General features: G+C 33.9%; 1 protein-coding gene and 1 non-coding gene across 2 annotated transcripts in view; one reads left to right on the top strand and one right to left on the bottom strand.

Moving 5' to 3' along the window:
* Faf1 (Fas associated factor 1) overlaps nucleotides 1-23,877 on the bottom strand; it is a 375,874-nt gene that overhangs the window by 276,185 nt on the left and 75,812 nt on the right. The window contains exon 3 of the mRNA XM_015485020.2: nucleotides 6,176-6,222. Within this exon, the coding sequence (XP_015340506.1) occupies nucleotides 6,176-6,222 (47 nt within the window). The remainder of the gene's footprint in view (nucleotides 1-6,175; nucleotides 6,223-23,877) is intronic.
* On the top strand, nucleotides 2,016-2,119 carry LOC125610460. Its single transcript, XR_007340478.1, has one exon. It is a non-coding gene; the product is annotated as a U6 spliceosomal RNA (small nuclear RNA).

The raw sequence follows: 23,877 nt of genomic DNA, 5'->3' as shown, positions 1-23,877 counted from the left end.
AAGAAAGGAAGGGAGGGAGGGAGGGAGGGAGGGAGGGAACCATTTTTCTGGATATAAAATTGTATTCTCACAGTAATGCTTCGGCTAGTACTACCATTCATAGGTTTGGAAAATATCTTATTCATCTATGGCTTTCAACATAAGCCTGGTTCTAACTAATGAACTCATTTCACAATGAAAGAAGTACAGCACTGAGCTCATCAGACTTAGCTAACCTAACAAAACAGGCTTACTAGAAACTCCATAAGCAAAACTCAATATATAAAACAAAGTGACCTCAAAGCTTGGGGCTGCACCTTAATAAAGGATATGGTATATGCTTTATATCAGTGACTAAAACACCAGGCTATTTCTCAGAGTGCCAAAAAAAAAAATGTGCATAGAAATTAAGTAATGGTTTCTTTCATTATGTTCAATAACTTAACAAAATTTTGCTTCTGCAACTTTGGGCTTCAATGGTTCAGAGATCATAGTGCTTAAGGATGTAATGTTTCCAGAATACTTTCACTGAATTAGAACTTTGCAACATTGCTTGGCCATTTTGTACTCTTCATTGCACTGAATCACTCAGCAAAGGAAGGGTTATTGGCTGGCATGATTGGTTTTGATTACAAAGAAAATATTGGGGTTGCTGCAATTCCTTGGGTCCAGAGAATCTTTTTTAGGACATACCCAATAACAAGAATTAATGGAAAATTGTAACTAAATAAATAAATAAATAAAGATGGTTGCATTGAGGATTATGATTTTCCAAGCACGAAGGTCTGAGTTATCCCCAAAGGTAAAGACTTTTGACCATTAGAAGGTTGAAGATAGGGAATATAAAATAAATAGTGGAAAAAGAAACTGCAAATATCAACTATGGCCTTGTGACCAGTAACAGAAAAGGGAATTCTGAGGCACAAATGTGCTTGCCTGTGGATGGACATGCATGCCTGCGCGCGCACACCCACACCCACACACACTACATAAAACTTTTTCTTGTACCTTGTACATTAATCCTACCAACCTTGCACAGGTCACTCCTACAGTGGCACTCACTCTGTTTTAGCATCATAATTGATGTTATCTTTTTATCAACACTTTTTTCACAAGCCTTTTCACATCCTGTAGGACTGCCAGCAAAACCGGACTTCCTTCTCATGTGTCTAAGATCAAGTTTTTAGGGCTTTCCCTCTGGACTTCAAAGTTCTGTTGACTTCAACCTCTCCCAAACTCTGTCCTTTATTCCTACAGCACTTTCCTTTGTGCCCTATGTTGTCAGCAAGGACCATTCCAGTTAATCTAAGCTAACAGCTGCTTTTTAGCTTGGAGTTGGAGCCTTGACTTCGGTCCCCCAACAGGCCTCAACCCAGCCTACCCATCTCAGGGAATACTGAAGCTATGAATCTGAAATAACCCTTCGTCTCCCCAATTCATCAACTAGCAAGAACTACCTTCATTTGAGCATAGTAATTCAGCTGTTTTCTGCAATCATTTCATTTGTGTTGTCTCAGCATCACCTTTTTGCTCTTTCAACCCTCTCCATATCTTTGTAACTGATTCCCTATATGAAATTCTGTTGAAATCACTAGGGTGTTTGTTATTATTCCTTTACTAAGACCTAAATCTCAGAAGTAGTATAATATTTTTAATCATAGCAGACTATCTGGTATACTTGTCAGCCACAACATTTTTGTTGTTATTGTTTTATTTGAGACAAAGTCTCCCTAAGTTGACCAAACTGGCCTAGAACTTTCTATCTTCCTGTCTCAGTCTCCCTGGGAAGCTGGGATTACAGATACACACCACCAGGCCTAGCTACAAAGTTGTGTTTTTGGAAATTTTCTTATTAATTATAATTCCTTTATTTCAGGTTCACTCAAAAAATAATGAATTTAAAATTTGGAGAGTTTTAAAATGACATCCAAACTTTAAAAATAATATTCAATTTTTTGTTAATAAAAATGACAATCCTATAATTTCACTTCCTCATTATTCTTTCTAATCAATAATTTTTAAAAGGATTGTGGTAGGTGCTTGCTTTGACAGCACATACACTATAATTAGAACAATACAGAGATCAGCATGACCCCTGTGCAAGAACAACATGCAAATTCGTGAAGCATTCTTTTTTTTTTCCCCCATTTGTCCACTCAAGTTGAACTATGTTCAGTAACTTTACTACTGGACACTTTCTCGCCCTTCTTACCACCCATTAAGGATACCTGGGCTTTGTATTCTTCTCCCCTCTGGTACTAGAAATGAAACCCAGGCTTTGTGCATACTAAGAACTTCACCATTGATTTACATCACCAGTCTATCTCATGTTTGTATTTTCTATATATCATCTACCCTTCTGCTTTTTGCCATATCCTAACACAGTATGAGGCCCTTGCCAGATATAGTACCCAATCTTGAATTTCCAACCTCCAGAACCATGAGCTAAATGAACTATATCTTCTTTTTTTGTTTGTTTTTTTAAAAAGACAATGGTAAGAAAGTTCTATGGAGAAATCTAATTTAGAGCTAAACTTCAATCCTCTACACGAGGCCCTTGGAAGGCAGTTAATTAAAGCAAAGTAAACAGGAATACTATACTGGTTTATTATTTCAATTTTTAAAAAACCCATTCCATGGCAACAACTTTGAGCACCTTACACATGCGGGCACATGTGAGTACACACATTCTGTTTCAGAGATAAGCTTGAGAATTGAATTGTTTGATTTTTAAAATGGGCGCTTTTATAAACGAGAAAACCTGCATTTATATATTCTAAAGGCATAATGGTCAAGGTTGAAAATAAACCCTATCTTCTCTATGTGCCCTTAATATATTAAACAATGGATAAACATACTATACACCTGTCTGGGTCATCACATAAATGACAAATACTTCCCTTAGTAAATGACTAAAATCCCATTATTAATTTGGGAAGTGTTTTTTCTTTGTTTTGGTGATGGTGGTACTGAGTTTGTTCTTATGACTGTATATGTCACACACATTATAAGTATATTTTGTTGGAATATAAGTATATTGTCTAAAGAAAGAAACCTTGAAGGAAGAGCCAAGAACACTTGCTTACATTCTTAACTCCATCATCATCATGTTCTATCTTCTGGATCATATGCTTCAATGTCTGTCTGCCTATAAAATTAGGGATAATAATGTCTATCTTTATTAGCTTACAACTGAAATAAAAATTGTAAGAACAAAGTTGTTTTTTAAAAAAAAAGTTGTGAGACAAAGACACTACATATATGTATTGAATTTCTGTTTTTTTATCCATAGGAAAAAATCTTAAAACAAAAGTTGTGACATGCCTTTCTTACGAATGTTCAAGAAGAGAGACACTATAGAAGAAAAGGCATGGCTTTTAAAAAGAGAAACTCAAAGACTGTATTTACAATGTTCTACTATATTTGTGACATTGTTCAAACCCATGTAAACTTGGAGAGTTTTGCAGCTGTGGAACAATCACAATTGGATGAGGAAAAAATATGTCAGTTGCCTAGTAAAGTACCTTCAGCATTCAAAAAAATGTTAGTTTCTTCTCCCTAAACTTAGGGGTACATTAAAAATCACAGACCCACTTTTAGATTTACATAAAAATCTTACTTCAAAAAATGCAATAAAGCATAAGGATTCCTCCCCAACAAAAAAATACACACACACACACTCACACACACTAATTAATTTTTTAAAACCTCCTTTAGGTTGTTTATAATTAATACACTGGGGGATAGGTAACTAGAGATTGAACCCAGGGAGCCACATCCCTATCCACCCGCCCCCCCTTTTTTTGAGACAGGGTCTCCCTAAGTTGCTTAGAGGCTTGCTTAGCTGCTGGCTGGCCTTGAACTTGTGATCCTCCTGCCTCAGCCTCACAATCCACTGTGATTACGGGCGTGTACCTCCAGACTTGGCCTACTTAATATAATTTTTTATAACTAACTTCTGTTAAAAAAATTTTTTAAACTAAATACCATTTCTGTGAGTATTTAATTCCTTCTATCAAAAAGTTCAATATGTCATAAGAACACTGAATAATAGAGCTATTTCAATAAACTATGGAATCTGTTAAGGCATGAACTGACAAATTAGAGTCAACTGTATACACACACTATATTCAACTTTATTAAAAAATCAAACATACAAAACAATGGTTCTTTTAAGTCCCTTCATGTACAATTTCTAGCATTGTATCTTCTGTTTTCTGTGTTAAACCTATGAGAAAACAAGGAGCCCTTTTTCATTTTTCTTCTGCTCAGTGGACACACAAGAGGAACTTTCATTTATGTCAAACCCACGGTGATTTCAAAAAAGAAAACAATAAGGAAATAGTTGAAAAAAACATACAAGATTCAAATGACTTTCTTATACAGACATTAAGATTCATTCCTTTAATTTGAAAGAAGCAAACAAAATCCAATCTGATCAAATTTAAACCCCAAATATTATAGAAACTTTATTAGAAAACGATTCAGTTCTGAATTTCTAGTCAAAAAATATATTAGGTAAAAGTATCATCTGTAACAAGAGAGTCAGAATGCTTCCAGGGGAAAGGGAATTTCTACATTCAATCATAGCAAATGCTATCAATTTTAAAATATATCCAGTTTGTACTCAGAAACTAGTAGCCAAACCCATAAGGGCTTACCACAACAAACAGTGTGGCACACAAAAACATGGTAATTAACACTTAAGAATGAAACTGGAGTCGTATTTAGCAGTCTAAACTTTCTACCCCAATAAATTAAAAACTGAGCATGAAAGAAGTTTCTGTAATCATCTGGTTTGCTTTCTAGACAGGGCTTCAATAGAACTGAATTGCTTTTGAACACACACACACACACAAACACACACACACACACACACACACACACACACACACAAATGGCTGGTACAGATTTTGGAAGCCAGCCACATTTACTCTGGATAAAACTCTGACAATTTTTTAAAAGGGCGTGGGGGAACAGGCTTCACCTAGAACCATTCATTAATCATTAAGGGTGGTACAGGTACCAAGAGAATTTGCTTTCATCCTAAATATACAGTTTCCTACAAAATGTAGCACATTTTGCAATTCAGGACAAAATTTTTTTGAAGCTGTTGCAAGAGCACTTTTATTTGTCTCCAAAACAACTTTATTCCTAGTCCACTGTTTTCTATTTGCCTCATCTGTACTTAGTAGAGCATGCTTCAGTGATTTAGCAATCCCAGCCTCCAAAACACAGCCAAAGTTTGAATTGAGAAGGGTAGGCAGGGGTGGGAGGAGATCAAGTAATTACACTACACTTGGAAGGGGGAATGGTTTTACCTTCTATGACTTTTTAGTTTGTTCTTTTTTATTAATTTTTTTTTAATTTCTAGTTGTAGGTGGACATAATCCCTCCATTTTATTTATTTATATGTGGTCCTGAGAATTAAACCCAGTGCCCCACACATAGCAGGCACCAGGTATTTTTAACTTAATGTTTTAACTATTATGGTTCTCTTGGCTTCATCTTCCAATTTTACCTTTTGACTAAGAATCAAAATCAACAAAACCAGTCCACATGTTAACACTGTGTATTTCAGAAAAAACAGTTCAGTGTTCTGTAAAGTTTCATTATTAAGAATTTACTCAAATTGTTGAATGCTATCATATGATTTAGAAACCGAAACGGGGAGTGGGGAGTTATAGTCATCTTGGAGATAAAGGCTGAATAGTTAACATTATGACAAACATACTCTGAACCATGTTTCATTTTCTCAGTGCCAATCAACGGTTTAAAGAATTCGGTTCCTTCCATCCTATAAAACAAGAGATGACCTTTAAAAGTTTTCTTAATAATAAAATAAACAACCTTAAAAGATGATGTTACCCAATACAAAAAAATATTATACAGTTAAAAGTTGGAGACTTTATGGACTTAATATAACAAAAAATGTCTGAAAGAACAATGAACTTTCACACCAAAAATCAAATCCTCTATTAAAAAGTGAAACAAAGAGGGCTGGTTTTGTGGCAGTGGTACAGTGCTTGCCTGGCACACGTGAGGCATTGGGTTTGATTCTCAGCACCACATAAAAACAAAATAAGGATATTGTGTCCACATACAACTAAATATATATATTTATATATATATATATATTTTTTTTTTAATTGAAACAAAAAATTAACAACTTTCTATTTTATACTTTACAACATACCTTTGTAGAATGCCATTTTCCTGGGGTATTACACCATTGATAGCTGCCTGCAAACAAGAAACAGAGAAGGCCATTAATAAAACAAAAACAGATAACTGTACAAGTGGGATAGGGAACACTGTAAAGGGGAAGTATAGTTTGAAATATGTATAAGAGCAAAATAATTCCTTAATGATATGAAATATGAAATACTCTTCCTCTCTTTCTCTCTCTTTGGGGGGTGGGGAGGTTACAGACAATTGAACACAGGGATGCTCTACCACTGAGCTATACTCCAGTTCTTTTTGTTTATTTAGTTTTTCTTTTTCTTTCTTTTTTAAATGTGGTGCTGGGGATCGAACCCAGTGCCTCACGGGTACTAGGGAAGCACTCTACCACTTAGCCACAACCCCTATCCTATACCCTAGTCCTTTTTATCTTGTATTTTGAGATAGGGTTTTTCACAAATCGCTGAGGATGACCTGGAACTTTCGATCTCCCTGCTTCAGCCTCTCAAGTTACTGTGATTATAGGAATGCGCCAGGCACCAAAACATTAAATGTTTCTCTACTTCTTGATACTAAAACAGTATTTTAGAAAATTTTTTAAAGATCTATGCATTTGGCACAGAAATTCTCATTTCAGCAAAACATCCATAAAAACAATGCCTAAGAATGTCAGAACAAGTAAAATCAATATCTTAAACTAATCTTTTTAACATTATTTCTTTCATCAGATTGAGAGGTTTAACAGTCACAAATGAAAATCTCAATGAGAATGCAAAAATTAGTGAAGAATTAAATTCATTCTTTGATATAATAATCATTATTCTTAATGAAAATAACATTGATAAAGGAAAGAATGTAGAGGTAAAAGTTATTTGATAAACCTAACATCATGACTATATAAGGTGAACAAAAGAAAGCAGTATTACAGGAGATGTTTCCTTATAAAAATATTTCTGACACTGTTCTCTTAACTAATAAGTTCCCAAGTAGTAAGCATAGCACAGGTATGAAATGACATGAATGTTTTTGAGGGCTACTAAGCAGGCAAGCTGTCCCATCCAGGACTATGGGCAGCTCTCTGCAGGGTAAGTGATATTCTCTGGGGAAAACAACAACAGAAAAAACAAAATCACAACCTTTCCATCTTTGCTTTTCTACCATACCAATTTCTTCTTTCCTTCCCTTGCCCATTCACAAAAAAAAAAAAAAAAAAAAAAAATGAAAATTAAACACAAACACATGAACAACTAAGACTTCAATGTTTAATCAGCTACCTGGAAACCAAGTGCCAAAAGGAGTTCATGTATTCTGAAAAACATTAATTTACATATTTGTCAGAGTGGGGTCAATTTTACAGTGGTGAACTGCTGAATGGAGATAGATTAAGCAAAGGGTAAGATACTTGCTATAAATTTTGAGAGTTGTAAAGTTCCACTGGTTAAAAAAAAAATAAGAAAAGAAAGAAAGAAATCCACAGATTAATACAGCAGAGGATACACAGACATCTAAAAACTGACAAGTCTGGAAACTTTTCAATTAAGTCAAGCAAATGGTAAAATTGGTTTTCAAGATCGCAGATTCAATAGAAGCATCTTTTCCCAGTGACAGGTCAATTATCCCCCTTGTTGAAAGCAAAGTTTCTAAATATAAATATCTCACAAATATTAAATAACAGAAAATGTTTAAGAAAATACACTCCAATGTTGGAAAAGAACTAAAATATTAGAGCTTAGTAAGATTTTGGTTCACATTTTCACTAGGGAATGCCACCGTATAATGGAAAAAAATATTAAGGGTTGAGAAAATGCAAACTTTGGATCTAGTCTCTCATATCAAAGATTTGATCAGACACTTCTCAAAAGAATATAAATGGCTGATAAACATATATAGAGATGTTCAAAGTAAATAGTCATCAGGCAAATACAAATTAAAACCAAGGTAAGATTTAATCACACACTCAAATGGTTAAAATTAAATCAGAAAATACAAGTTTTGACATTAATGTCAAGCAATAGGAAGTCTTATATATTATAAAGCAACTTTTCAAAACTGTTTTGACAGTTGTTATAAACAAATAAAGGAAAATATATGCCTAGCAATTCTACGCTTAAATATTCATCCAAAATGAAAATATATGCCCCAAAAACTTGTATACTAATATTCATGGCTGCTTTATTCACAATACCCAATGCTCAACAGCAGGCAAATGTTTTGGGTATACCACATTATATGGGTACACTAGCATACTATCCAGCAATGAAAGCACACTACAGGTACATTCAACTATATGCATGCATCTCAGAAACATGCTAAATGAAAAAAGTTAGATGTAAGGGAAAATAGCAAAGCCAGGCACAGTGGTGCATGCCTGTAACCACAGTAGCTCAGAACGTTGAGGCAGGGAGGTCTTGAGTTCAAAGCCAGCCTCTGCAACTCAGTGAGGCCCTAAGCAAACTCAGTGAGACCCTAAGCAAACTCAGTGAGACCCTGTCTCTAAATAAAATACAAAAAAAGGGCTGGGGATGTGGCTCAGTGGTAAAGCATCCCTGGGTTCAATCCCTGGTACCAAATGGTGGGCAAGGGAGAAGCAAAGCAAATACTAGTTCAATAACAAATAAAAAAAAATGACCCAATTCAAAGCAAAAGTGCAAAGAATTTGAACAGATATTTCTCCAGAGAATATATATGAAAGGTTAACAAACACATGTGATGTTCAACATCACTGATCATTAGAGTAATGCAAGTTAAAACGACAATGAGTGGGGCTAGGGTCATAGCTCAGTGGTAGAGTGGTTGCCTAGCACATGTGAGGCAATGGATTCAATCCTCAGCACCACATAAAAATTAAATAAATAAGATAAAGGTATTATGTACATCTACAACTTTAAAAAATTAAAAAAGAAATGGGTCTTTAAAAAAAACTACAATGAGATATCATCTCACACTCATTAGGAGGATTACCATTTTAAAAAAACACAAAGAAAGTTAAGTATTGGCAAGGATATAGAGAAATCAGAACCTCTATGCACTGCTGATAGGAATATAAAATGGTGTATCTACTGTGGAAAACAGAATGTCAGTTCCTGGGAAAATTGATACATCAATTATACTTTTGGATATATATCCAAAGAACTGAAAGCAGGATCTCTACAAGATATTTGTACCCATGTTCATAGAAGCATTATTCACAATACTAAAATGTGGAAGCAATCCAGGTATCCATCAACAGGTACGGATAAGCAAAAGTACTATAAACTTACAATGGCACATTTTCAGGGTAAAAAGGAAGGAAATTCTAACACATGCTACAGTGAGGATAAGCCCTGAGGTTACAATGGTAAGTGAACTAATCCTATAGCACAAAAAGACAAATACTATATGTTTCCACTCACATAAGGTAGTTGCAATAGTCAAAAATCATAAAGATGAAAAGTAAAATGGTGGCTGCTAAGGGCTGGGGGAAGGAGGTAAAGGGTAATTATTGTTTAATGAGTACTGAATTTCAGTTTTACAAGACAGAAGAGTTACAGGGATGGATGGAGGTAATAACTACACAACATTACGAATGTAATTGTTAATGTGGTAAATTTTATTTTATACGTATTTTACCAAAATAAAAAATAACATATTTTTTAAACAAATAGAGATAGATTGCTGGTGGAGACAGGGTATCTAGTCAGGGATGAAATATTTCAAAATTAGATTATGGTGATGACTACACAGCCTTATGAAGATAACGAAAAAACACTAATTTGTACACTTTCAATGGGTGAGTTAATTGCATGTTGTATGAACTATATATCTCCATATCCCAAGAGAGACATAAAAAGGAATTATAAGGTATTTTATCTCCAATTCAAAAATATTTTCAGCTTACATACTCTTCAATAAATAACAAGGGGCTCACAAAAGAACAAATATTTTATGACCACATGTATATGAAACTCTTAAAAAAGGACAAATCTAATCTACAATTACAAAATGCAGAAAAGGATTGTTTGGGTTAGGTAGCAAATGATGGGCAGGCAAGTAAGAGAATTTAGGAATAAGGATTGTGGTGGTGTTTACATGGGTACAAACATCTGTCAAAAATCATCAACTTTTACACTTAGAATAGGTTAATTTTATTGTACTTAAATTATACTTCAATAGTTAATTTTTAAAAAAGAGCCACAAAGATATCTCAACTATACTACAATGACTAAAATTAAAAAGACTAAAAACACCAAGTGATGGCAAGGATGTAGAACAACTGGAATTCTCATGCATTGCTGATGGGAATGTAAAATAGTGAACTACTCTGGAAACAGTAGTTTTTTGCTTGTTTATTATTGTCGTTTTTGGGGGTGGAGGGTAAGTAAGTCTCCCTATGTTTCCGAGGCTGGTGGGGAGCTCCTGGGCTCAAGCAATTCTTCCACTTCAACCTCCCAAACAGCTGGGCCCATCAGCATGTACTACTTTTGCACCCAGCTGTTTGGCAATTTTACATAAAGTTAAACATACGCTTACCATACAATTCCACAATTTCAGTCTTAGGAATTTACCCAAGAGAAATAAAAACATATATCTGACATGTATAAATATTTATAGCAGACTTATCCATAACAGCAAAACATAGATAGAACCAAACTTCCCATAAATCTATGAATAGATTGTGGTATCACAAATGAATATTATACAATAAAAAAAATAACTTGCAACAATATGGATGAATCTTGTATACATCATGCTGACTGAACAATGCAGGGCATAAAAGAGTGTATACTCTATGATTCCCTTTATGCATAAAGTTGTAGAACGGACAAACCACTAATCCATAGTACCGAAATTTAGATCAATAGTTACTTGATATAGTGTTATGATTATTAAGTGGAAAAAGAAAAAAAGATGTTTGACACAAGGAAATCTTGATGGGGATGGGCAGTTGAATACATAATGTATACAACTGCCAAAATTCATAGGAATGTATACCATTATATCATGTATTTTACTGTCTGTAAATCAATTATTAACAAAATTTGAGTTAACCAAAAAAATATACAAATATTGTAACTCCACTTCAATTCATAGTTTCACAGAAAGGTAGAAAAATGCAATCTCAGATGCAAGTGATACTCCATTAGCTATTAAAAGAACCCATCAGGGTTTCATACCTATCTGACATCCTTTTTCTCTTTTCTTTTGATAGTAACCCTCCTTTTGCCTTTGGGCAACTACTCCATTCCATATTATATTATAATTGTTTATCATGATGAGTCAACATCTAGATCAATCAGACTGTTAATGTATCTTACATACATGAACACTGACTGGTTGAAGCTGTGTCCTCACATCAGTATTCAAGAGATACTTTTTTGAGTTTCCAATGGAAAAACTCTGTTTACTAACCTACTTAAGGCCTGGTTTTTCAAATTCTCTTTCAAATCTGTGAGCATCTTGGCATTCTTCTAATAACTTCTGTTTCTATCTTTTCATTCCCTTTACATTCAAACAATGATAACCTGAGATTAGAAAAGGCTACATGACAAGTCCAATATAATTCATACCAGAGGCTAGTAATTGTTTTACACTTTGAGACTTTTATCATAGCATTATAATTAGCTATTACTAGCAACCTCCTCAGAAATTACAGACTTCAGATCAATGAAACTAAATACATAAAACATATTTCAAATGTATAGTTTTTAAATAATTAGAAAACATAAATTTTAAATTTTATGAAAAAATAAACATATTTTCATTATTTCTTTAATGATGGACATTATTAGCAGCTAGAAGTAAGAGTACAGACAACGGTATATTCTCTGTTTGGAAAGCCTGTGGAATGAGGATAATTTATTATTATTATTACAATATTAGCTTTGTTTTGTCAACCATACTTCTCTAGAAAATATTTGAAGTACAGAAAAATGCTTTATAAATTAGTACACTTTTGCTCAATTTCAAATTATTTAGATAGATAGACAGACAATATTTTCAAAATACCTATGTAATTAGATCAGTGGTTACATGATATTGTATTGATTATTGAGCAGAAAAAGAAAATACCTATGTAATAGGTATTTTGAAAGTACTAGTATTTTAGCATTCACAACTATAATCATACCATCAAGTAAATTCTTCTAATACAACATTCCTTCCTCCATTTATAATGATCCCCTATATACAATATTCTTTCTCTTTTCCACAATCTCCACTAATACAGATTCATTCATTCTTTTATTCATTGATCACCTGATATAATCAAGGCAGTGTTTATGACAGATAACAAGACATGGTCCTTCCTCAACAGATATTTACAGGAACAACTCTGTTGGCAATGCAATGTGACAACAGTATTGTATCACAAAGGAAGGAATTACCACTGTTGTCAAATCAAGCTCAAGACCTAGGTCTGAAACATTTCCTTCAAGAAAATTTCAATAACTCAGAACTTTTTCTTAATAATTTTCCTATTATCTTAATTTATTATCATTTATTCATATTATTCATTCATTCAAATATTTCATTCATCCATTCTACATTCAACCAATCCAACAAAATATTTTAAAATCACCAACCTAGAACTGCTCTGGGTACTGATGTAACAATTGTGAACAAGATAGAACTGCACAGCTAGAAACAAAAGGAATTGAAAACCAAGATCTCATTTACCAAAAATAAAATGTAAGAAAGTTGTTTATGTGACAGTCAACTACATCCCTTCCCCAAGTTCTTTGCCCCCTCCTAAGTACCATGGTAATAATTTGACTTGGCTCAGTATCACCTAAAGGCTCACTCACCTCTCTTCTGCTTACTGAATAACACTTGCCTTTTATTGTCTAGTCTCTGGGTATGAGAAAAGAAACAGAAAATATCAACTAATCTGCCTTTTATAGATAAAATTTCAAGTTATAACCAAAATGCAATGGAAATATCTGAGGGTAGAAGTTTTAAAGATTTATAGAGGGTAGAAATCGAATAGGAGTCAAGGGAGACTTCTGGATCTCAAGCAAAACTAATAAGCCATCTCTGCTTTATAATACAAGCAGCAGCAGAAGGAAGACATTTCTCCTTGTTACTAGCAGTACTGAATATAGGTGCCCTTGTTTACAGGGTAATGTACATTTCAAAATCAATTTAATTCTAGAAACTAGGCTGCAATTACTTTGTGCAAAAAAAAAAAAAACTGTGCTGGATATTGTGGATAATACACAGACAAAACCACCCTACACCTTGGGAAACTAGGAGGAATAATAGGATAAGTAAACAAAATCTAAAATATTTACCAGAATACAGAAAGTGTCTCTATTTCAATAAAGGACGACTTCATTGTTGAATTTGGTTGGATAATAAAAACTGTTATCTTTTCACTACTCTTTTCTCATTACATCTTCTTTTTCTATTCATTAACAAATTCTGATTGCTAGAATTTAACAAAGACATCCAGAATCTGATCACATCTCACAGTCTCCACAGCGACCACGTAGGTCCACGTCTCCATGCTCTCTCCTGCATTACTGGAATAGGCTCCTGGCTGATTTCCTTGCTTTGCCCTTGCTCGCCTTCTGTCTACTCTCATCACAGTGGCCACAGGGAACCTATTAAAATTTAAGTTGGATCATGTCAAACCTCTGCTCAAAATCTTCCAACTGAATTTTACTCTGAGAAACAGACAACTTCCTCAGGGTGCCTTACCCATCCTTCACTTCTGTGATCACTAACTTCACTTCCTCCTCCTTTCCTGAGCTATACTTGTCTCCTACTGTTCCTGGAAAATACCAGACCTGAATGCCCACTTAATGGTCTTGGGGTTATTATCCCCCCTGACTGAAATGTTCCTGCCCTCAGATACATGCCTCCCTTATTCACCTCCCTCTATGTTTTTATTCAAATGTCACCTATTTAATGTTTCTTTTAAAAAAAAAATGCTTTCTATCCTGCTTTCAAGAAAACGAACTTTCTACTCTTCTCTGCTTCAATTTTTTTTCTTTAGGAATTGTCACTTCATGACATGCTATATAATTTTATTTATTTGTATACTTATTGCCTGTTCATGAAAATTTAAGCCTTATCAAGACAGGAATTTTTACCTATTTAGGTTCACTGCTATATTTGAGAGCTTTGCTTATAATATATGCTCAATAAAGGTTTGTTGCTGAATTTCTAAATGTGTTATATGAATTAATCTTCATTATTAAATATCTTTTGGACTTTAAGAGGGAATGTAGAGGAAAGTGAACAACTATTACGTGTAAGGTATTTTGTAATAATTACACATCATTCAATCCTCACATTATAAAGCAAACATATTATAAATGAGAAAGGTGATATTGTGAGAGATTGATTCATCCAAGATTATACACAGTGGCAGAGCTACCATTTAAACTCAGGTCCCTCTAACTTCAAAAGTCCTGTTCTTTTCATTACAAAGCAATTTGGGGAGTTTATTTCTTGACAAAAACATGGAAAAAAAGAAGGTGCACTGAGTGAAAAGGGGGTGTGCTACAGGTTTTAAATAAATACAGTGTAAATTTCTGTAATGCACTAGCAATATTAATATTTACTACAGTTCCTTGGCTACTAAGTCTATTTTAAAACAAAAAAAAGTATTACTTAATACAAAAAAACTGATATATGTTATAACCTTTATAATAACCATATTATGACAAAAGAGGGAAAAATTGTTTAAACAAAGGCAAGGAAAAAAAACTAAGATAAATACAAACCAAAAAATAGTATTTTTAATCAATATATTTAATAACATTACATGTAAATAGGCTAAATGTTCCAAAGATTGTCAGCATAAACTAAAAAAAAGAAAAAAAGAAAAAAAGAAAAATTTCTGATGATATACCTTAAAAGATAAAACCCTAAAAATATTTAAAGTAGTTTTCAAAACTAGATATAAGAAGAAATACTATGAAAACACTAAATCAAAGGGTTAGTATATGTGTAGTAATACTAGACAAATTAGAATATACAGGCAATAGAGCTTTTCCATAGTGATAAAAGGGTCATTCTACCAGGAATATATACCATTTCTAAATTTGTAGATCCCTAAAAGTATAGAGTGCAAACTGAATTAAAGGAAAAACAAAATTAAAAAAAAAAAAAAAAGCCAGGCACAGTGACACACGCCTGTAATCCCAGCAGTTTAGGAGGCTGAGCCAGGAAAATCAGCAAGTTCAAAGCCAGCCTCAGCAAAAATGAGGCACTAGGCAACTCAGTGAGACCCTATCTCTAAATAAAATACAAAATATGGCCAGGGATGTGACTTGGTGGCTGAGTGCCCCTGGGTTCAAACTCCAGTACCAAAAGTAAATAAGATAAAATACAGAAAAATCCACAATCAGAGGGAGATTTTATCCTATCCCTTACCAGTGATTGACAGGAGGTTAAAAAAAAAAAAAGGTATTACTTAATACAAAAAAAAAAAAACTGATATGTTATAGCCTTTATAATAATTAGAATTTACAAAAGTTAGAATATGGAAGATATGAACATGACAAACCTGACATAAAATCAACAGAAAAATACAGACTGCACATTCTTTTCAAGTGTACATAAAACACTGAAATTTGAACAACAGAGAAAAATCTCAGTGGATTTCAAAGGGCTGGAATTATGGAGTACATTATCTGACCAAAGTGAAATTAGGCTGGAAAACAATACTAAAAAATTAACTATAATAGTATTATATGCAGAAAATTAAGCAGTAAATTGCTCCTTGTAAACTACATATTACAAGCAGGTTGAACACAAAAATTTAAATTCCTATACAAACATGAATAAGACTACAATAAAGATAGTCATTAGAGATTATAAGGGGATATTAAATCAAAAAAAGATCAATAAATGGAGGGACATTCAATGATTAAAGATTTGAAAACTCAATACTATAAAGATATTAATTCTCCCCATATCCATCGTTGAATTCAATATAATCTTGATTATAATCCTAGTAAATTTTCTGTGGAAATTAAAAACCTGATTATAAATTTATAAGAATATACAAAGATCCACAAATACCCATAATGAATTTATATATGACCAAGTTCAAGAATCTACATTATTTGATTATAAAGACTTTTATAAATCTACAATAAATACAATAGTGTGGTTCTGAAGCCACAAACCTACAGAAAAGAATATAGTTTAGAAATAAATCCATAATCTTGACTTACAACAAAAATGTCATTGCACAGAAGTAGGGGAAAAATGGTCTTTTCAATAATTGATAGTAAGTTAAATGAATATACCATGAGACAGAAAAAAGAGCTTCAACCCATCTCATACCACACACACACAAAAAAAAAAATCAACTCCCAGTAAGTTATAACTTCAAAGTAAAAAGCAAATACAATAAACCTTCTAAAAGACAAAATAGAAGAAAATCTTTATGAGTTTAGGAGAGACAGATTATTTCCTTCCAAACATGATCCCAATACCAAAATCAATAAAAGATTAATAAACTGAACTGCATCAAAATTAGTCATTCCTGCTCATTAAAGATCCCACTCAGCCAGGTGTGATGGTCAGACCTGTAACCCCCCAATAATTTTGGAAGGCTAATGTAGGAAGATCACAAGTCTGAGGCCAGCGTAAGAAACTTAGAAACAATCTATTTCAAAATTTAAAAATCCCAAATGCCAAATGTGTTCTCTGATATAAGGAGGCTGATTCTTAGTGGGGTTGCGAGGGGAAGATGAGACAAATTCTAGTTAGGGCAAAGGGAAGGGAGAGAGGGTGCAAGGGGTGTAAAAAAGATGGTGGAATGAGATGAATGAACATCATTACCCTACGTACATATATGAAGACATGAATGTTGTGAAGATACTTTACATACAACCAGAGATATGGAAAATTGTACTCTATATGTGTAATATGAATTATAATGCATTCTGCTGTCATATATAACAAATTTAGAATTTTTAAAAATAAAATTTTTAAAAAGAGGCAATATAGCTCAGTGGTAGCGTGCCCCTGAGTTCAATCTCTAGCAGGTTAAAAAAAAAAAAAGGCAGTAGAAGAACAAAAAGCTAAGCCATAGAATGGGAGATCTTTGCAACATGCAACAAAGAGCTCCTAATCAGAAAATATAAAGAATTCTTGTGAATCAACAGGAAAAAGACATGCAAGACAACAGAAAAAATATTACATAGAGATTTTTGAATGGGCATGCAGAAAAGAGAATCTCCAAATGGCCATTAAGAATCAGGGACATATGAGGTTGGGGTTGTGGCTCAGTGATACAGCTCTCGCCTAGCACCTGTGAGGCCCTGGGTTCGATCCTCAGCAACATATAAAAATAAATAAATAAAACAAAGGTATTGTGTCCAACTACAACTAAAAATAAACAGATACATTAAAAAAGAATCAGGGACATATAAATTAAATCCACAATAAAATGCCTCTATGCTTAAACAAATGGATAAAAAAAATTAAATGGCTGGCAAGAACTGGAAAGAATACAGAGCAACTCTTAACCATTAATTCTGACCATAAGTTAATAGAAGATGGGTTGTACTGACAACCCCTTTTTTGAAAAGGTAGTTGAGTATGGTGGTATAAGCACAGGGTATGCATGGGGGAGGGGAGGTAAAGGAAGGAGAAATTACTGTAAGGAGCTTTAAATTCTAAAATCAAGGTGGATAATTGGACCAAACCACACTGACGTGTCTGTTGTTTGCTGTGGCAGAATATACAAAACACACATTTTTTTTTTCACTTGTTCAATGAGATCTTGCAGTTTTGCTTTCACAGCATTATCTCCTGTGAAGTACTAACATGATATGCTATAAACCATAAATTGATTCACCCCCAACTAAGCAGCTTTAGAGCTTAACCTCAGTAGTGCTGACTCCCATCTGCTGCCATCTTCAACTCATTCCACAAGAGGGAAAGAGGCATATGTGCCAGAGTAAGCAGAAAAGAGTCAGCTGCTCAGAATTAAAGGCAGTCAAAAGCAACGCCCTGCCTCAACAGTCCATTTCCCTTCCAGGTCATTCTGTACTACTGAGCGAAACATCAGTAAACCAAGAAACTACCAGCACACCCTTTTCTTTTTTTTTTTTTTTTTTTTCCTATTCCACTTGTTAAATCTGGGCAGCTATGTTTCATCCTGTTACTGAGTTGCCAAATACTGACAGGCCAAGAGCCAGCATTTCAGTTGTTTAAACCTCCTAAGCCAAACTACTTTTGCAAGAGGGTAAAATAAGAAAAGTATTGGCCTAAATCAGAAAGGCATCATTAGTAGTTTGAAAGGAATCATGAGGTTACTAAAAATAATGATGGTGCTACAATTTGAATACTGAACGTCCCCAAAGGCCTATGGCTTGGTCCAGGGATGGCACTATTGGGAAACAGTAGAACCATTAACAGGAAGGGCCTAGCGGGAGGTCCTGAAGGGTATTGTTGGAACCCTAGCCCCTTCCGCTTTCTCTTTGCTCCCAGCTCAAAATCAGATGTGCTCTGCCATATGCTCCCATCATGATATGCTGCCTTAAGACAGGCCCAAAGCAAAAGGAGCCAACTTATCATGGACTGGAATCTCCAAAGCTACGAATCAAAATAAACATTCTCTTAATAAGTTTATTATATCATTTCACTATTGTGATAGCAGGTAATACAAATGGCTTGATAATTAGAATATAGCATGCAGGTCCCACACAAATTTGGTGTCTTACTATGTTCCTTTTATGGTCAGATAAGCTGGCAGAAGATAACTAAATCCAGATCACAAAAATCTAAATTAAAAAAAATTTGTTAACCTTTTTCCTCATGATCCCCAGAGTATCACTTCAGATGCAAGGACAATGGGAAAAAAAAGGAGAAAGGGGTTGTTCTATAAATTTTCTGACAGTCATCAGATCAATTCAAATTGACCATTACATAAATTCAGATAGGCAATTTCTGAATATACTCAGCAACCAGTACATTCTTTATAAAACATTTCCTAAGTTTTACCAACCTACCTTTTATCTAAATAGAATCTATTACTATTAATCAAATAAATAATACACTATGGCATCTTTCAGAGCTCGAAGTTTTGTTTACCAACTCCAATGGCTTCACACCTCACAAACACACACACGCACATCTAAAACTAAGGAATAAATTTTAAAAAACTTTTAAAAATGGAGAGCTTATCCCTGAAAAAGAGTACTGAAATAACACCAATTTCTCTCAATTAACTTGAAGTTTCAAAGTAATAACAGAATCTTTTTAGGGACCTCAAAAAGAAATCTGAAAGAAAAATTGTTGAAAACAAAACATTTGTGTAAGAGTATAACAAAAATACATTTATGGGGGCTGGGTGTGTGGCTCAATGGCAGAGCACTTGCCTAGTATGTGTGAGGCACTAGGTTCGATCCTTAGCACCACATACAGATATAGATAGATAGATAGATAGATAGATAGATAGATAGATAGATAGATAGATAGATAGATAATAAAGGTACATCAGCAACTAAAAAAAATTTTAAATACATTTATGCCATTATTTTTAAGGAAAACCATTTGAAGGTAATTCAAGAATAGATTTGTTCATTTGTTGGGGTACTGGGGATTAAACACAGCTCCTTGAACATGCTAGGGAAGTACATTCCTACCCACCTCAAGAATAGATTTTTAAAAATCAAAAAAACCAAAACAACACCCCAAACAAACCATGCTACATGGTATATGAGCGGGGAGAAAGGTGAGAATAAATCGTTGTGCTAAAGGTGACATTTTGAGTCAGTAAAAAAAGCAAGGGTTGTTTAAAAAAAAAAAAAGACTTTGTGAATAACTGAGATTAGCAACAGATTAACTGAAAAAAAAAAAAAAACTATACAAAAATCACTGTTTATACCATAACAGACCCTGGGTATTAAAGACTTAAATGTGAAAACTCTGAAAATATAGCAGTGCTAGGAGAAATATATGTGTATTTTCAGAAAAGAAACTCGAGTTAAGCATTTTCACAGTAAAAATATATATATATATATATATATATATATATATATACACACACACACATATTTATTTATTGTGTTCTTGGTTGTCAAATTTTTTATTTCATCTTTACCTACATAAACACAATAAATAAAGCTGAAGACAAATGATAAAATGGGGTGAGAGCATAGAAACACATACGTGATCGTTTAAATTTTAAAAGTCCATACTTTTAATAGAAATTCACTAGACTTTTTCAAATGAAAAAAATGCACAAGCATTATAAACCTATGGTTGATAAAGAAATATGAATGACCAATATTAATTTACCAAGTAAATATACAACCTATGGAGGAGAAAAAATAACAACCAAAGAAATAAAAATTAAAACAAGATAACATGCTTGCTTATAAGACAAGCAAATAAAAATTAGATAAATATGTAAATGAGAATATCTAAAATTGCTAAGAACTGAAAGAAAAAGCTTTTTTATATACAGTTCATGGAAATGAAAATAGGTACAACCTTTCTTTAGATTAATTTATAAAAACATCAAAAGAATTAAAAAGAATCAGGGAAGAGGATTCTTTAAGCCAACAAATCTATTCTTAATTACATAAGGAAATAATTAGGGATTTCTTTTACATGTTTTTTTTTTCAACACATACATTCTCAATAGAGTTTATATTATAAAACACCAAAACAAACCAAAATGTACAATAATTGGAAGTACATAAGGTGGAGTGGGAGGGACAATAAATTCAAACTTTATCAAAAGTATTAAAACTAATTTATAAAAGAACTATAGCCAGGCAGGATGGCACACACCTATTATCCCAGGGGCTCAGGAGGCTGAGGCAGGAGGATGGAAAGTTCAAACCCAGCCTCAGCAAAAGGAAGATGCTAAGCAATTCAGTGAGACTTGTCTCTAAGTACCATACAAAATAGGGCTGGGTATATGGCTCAGTGGTCGAGTGCCCATGAGTTCAATCCCCAGTACAAAAAAAAAAAAAAAAGAATTACATTTATACTAAATTACTGAACATATTTGTAACTGAGTAGTTAATAACATATCTGTTCTGTATTTTCCTACAATTTATAAAAAGAATCTATATGACTTTTATAATTGTAAATAAGGGGTAAATCTGAAATATATAATTGTATCTGAAATAGATTTTTAAGCCAAAATATAAAACCAACCCCATTTTTTAATTTTAATTTGGGGAATATGTAAAAGAAGTTCTTAAAAATTATGTGCATCATGATAGCATATGCTATGCTGCAGTAATCAATATCCAAATTTCAGTAGTTTAACAAATCAAAAAGTTTATTTCTCAAACAAAAACCTAGTGAAAATATGGCCAACTCTCCAGGACTGTGTCTGTTTCCCATCTGTTAACTCAGTAATTTGGGCTGCTCCAAAATTGTGGCTCTACCACATGGACAAAAAACTCCATAATCTGCCACACCTTAGGAGGGAAGGAGGGAGAGGGGAAATTCTACTTGAAAAAGGCTAGAAATTCCAGCTCTCTGATTACCTCAGAAGGAGTACTCTATAAAGGATTTATATTTATTTAGTATAGTATTATCTTTGCAACATTACTCATAGAACTATCATAACCCAAGACCAGGAATTGGCATTATTCCAGTATGATCCCATAGCATTTAATAAACTGTGGTTTCCTAAACCACTCTTTTCAATCCACAATGTCTTTACTCCATGTATTACCTGTTTTGGCAACTTCCTTGTCTTCCCTCAAGAATCAAATTTCCACCTCTTTTGTTAAGTCTTTTCTGATTCTCCTCTTCCGTCTTGTGTCCCTCCACAACACATATAGGATCTGTCTTCTGTATAGCACCATATATAAAAGTTTCTATTGTCCAGTCTGTCATACTGTATTATAGGTATGGATGTCTCTAACTGACTTTCAATGACACTGAGAGCTCACTGAGAACAAAGAATCTATCTGGTCCATCTTTCTCTACACCTGTCCCTGGTAGAACTCATTAAATGTGTGTTGAGCAAATTAATGAATACAATCAAGAGAAAATAAGATTCCCACCAATGAGAATTCTTACAAATCAGTAAGTAGTACCTTACTATATTGGGCTGACTGCTAATCCCCAAAAATTCATGCTTATTCTAAACCTACAAATGTAATCTTACTAGGAAATAGGGCTTTCAGAAATAATTAAAGTAAGAATTGAAATGAGAAATTACTGAAGCAGGGTAGGCCCTAAGTTCTTTCTCTTATCAAAGTCAGAGGTGGGGGTAGGGGCAGACACAGAGGCACAGAGAAGGCCATGTGAAGATAGAAGCAAAGACTGGAGTTATGTTGCCACAAACCAAAAAGGGCAATGAAGGACTCTCCCCTAGATCTTTCAGAGGGATTAAGGCCCTAATGACACATTGATTTTGGATTTCTAAACTCCAGAACTATAAGGGAATAACTGTTTTAAGCCACCACAATTGTGGTGATTATAGAAGCCCTAGAAAACTGATACAATTATTATCAGAAACTTGAATGTGCAGTGTAGCAGGAAGAACATGAAACAAAAAAATGGAGGAAACGTGTTGTAAAACCATTATTTAGAAAACTACCACCTTTCAGAGTGGTAGAAATGTTAGCAATAAAAGCTAAACCAATTGTTACACTGTCCTATACTGACTCAGAATTCATCAGTAGTATTAGGACCAATCTGGTCAGCTATAGCATTTCTCAGCCTTAGTGCCAATTTTGTTACCAAGAACAATTTGTGATGTCTTCACTCTGTGCAGTTGTTAAACACCAGTATCACCACTATGGTACAGTACACATGTTTTCTAAAGTTCCTCATTTAATAAATATGAGAATTCAATAAATGCTAAATATAAGTGTGCAATTCTAATAATACTAAGATCTTCCCCACAGCACATATTGAAGAGAAAAGAATCCTCCAAACCAAAACTTTACAACCTTTGAACTTGATAAGCATGTTCAAAGAGCTGTATTTCAGAAAAGGAGGGAACCCTTCCAAACTCAAACTACGAAGTTTTGATCAAACTGATCAAAACCCGACAAAGACACATCAAGGAAAGAAAACTTCAAACCTATCCTTGATGAACATAGATGCAAAAAATGCTCAATAAAATACTGGCAAGACACATACAGAAATACATTAAAAAGATAGTACACCATGATCAAATGGGGTTCATCCCAGGGATGCAAGGTTGGTTCAACATACAGAAATCAATAAATGTAATTCAGCACACAAACAGACTGAAAGACAAGAATCACAAGATTATCTCAACAGATGCAGAAAAAGCATTTGACAAAATATAGCACCACTTCATGCAAAACACTAGAAAAAGTAGGGGCTATCGGCTAAACCCAAGGCCAACATTATTCTAAACAGAGAAAAATTAAAAGCATTCCCTCTAAAAACTAGAACAAGACAGGGATGCCCTCTTTCATCACTTCTGTTCAACACAGTCCTTGAAAATCTAGCCAGAGCAATTATTCAAAAGAAAGAAATTAAAAGGACACAAATAGGAAAAGATGAGCTAAACTACTCATGCCTATAATCCCAGCAGCTCAGGAAGCTGAAGCAGGAAAATCACAAGTTCAAAGCCAGCCTCAACAAAAGCGAGGTGCTAAGCAACTCAATGAGACCCTGTCTCTAAATAAAATACAAAATAGGGCTGGGGACGTGACTCAGTGGTCCAGTGTCCCAGAGTTTAATAGGAAGGAAGGAAGGAAGGAAGGAAGGAAGGAAGGAAGGAAGGAAGGAAGGAAGGAAGGGCGGGAGGGAGGGAGG

This window comes from Marmota marmota, unplaced genomic scaffold, assembly GCF_001458135.2.
Source record: "Marmota marmota marmota unplaced genomic scaffold, marMar, whole genome shotgun sequence".
NCBI lineage: Eukaryota > Metazoa > Chordata > Mammalia > Rodentia > Sciuridae > Marmota > Marmota marmota.
This window is presented reverse-complemented; position numbering and strand designations above follow the sequence as displayed.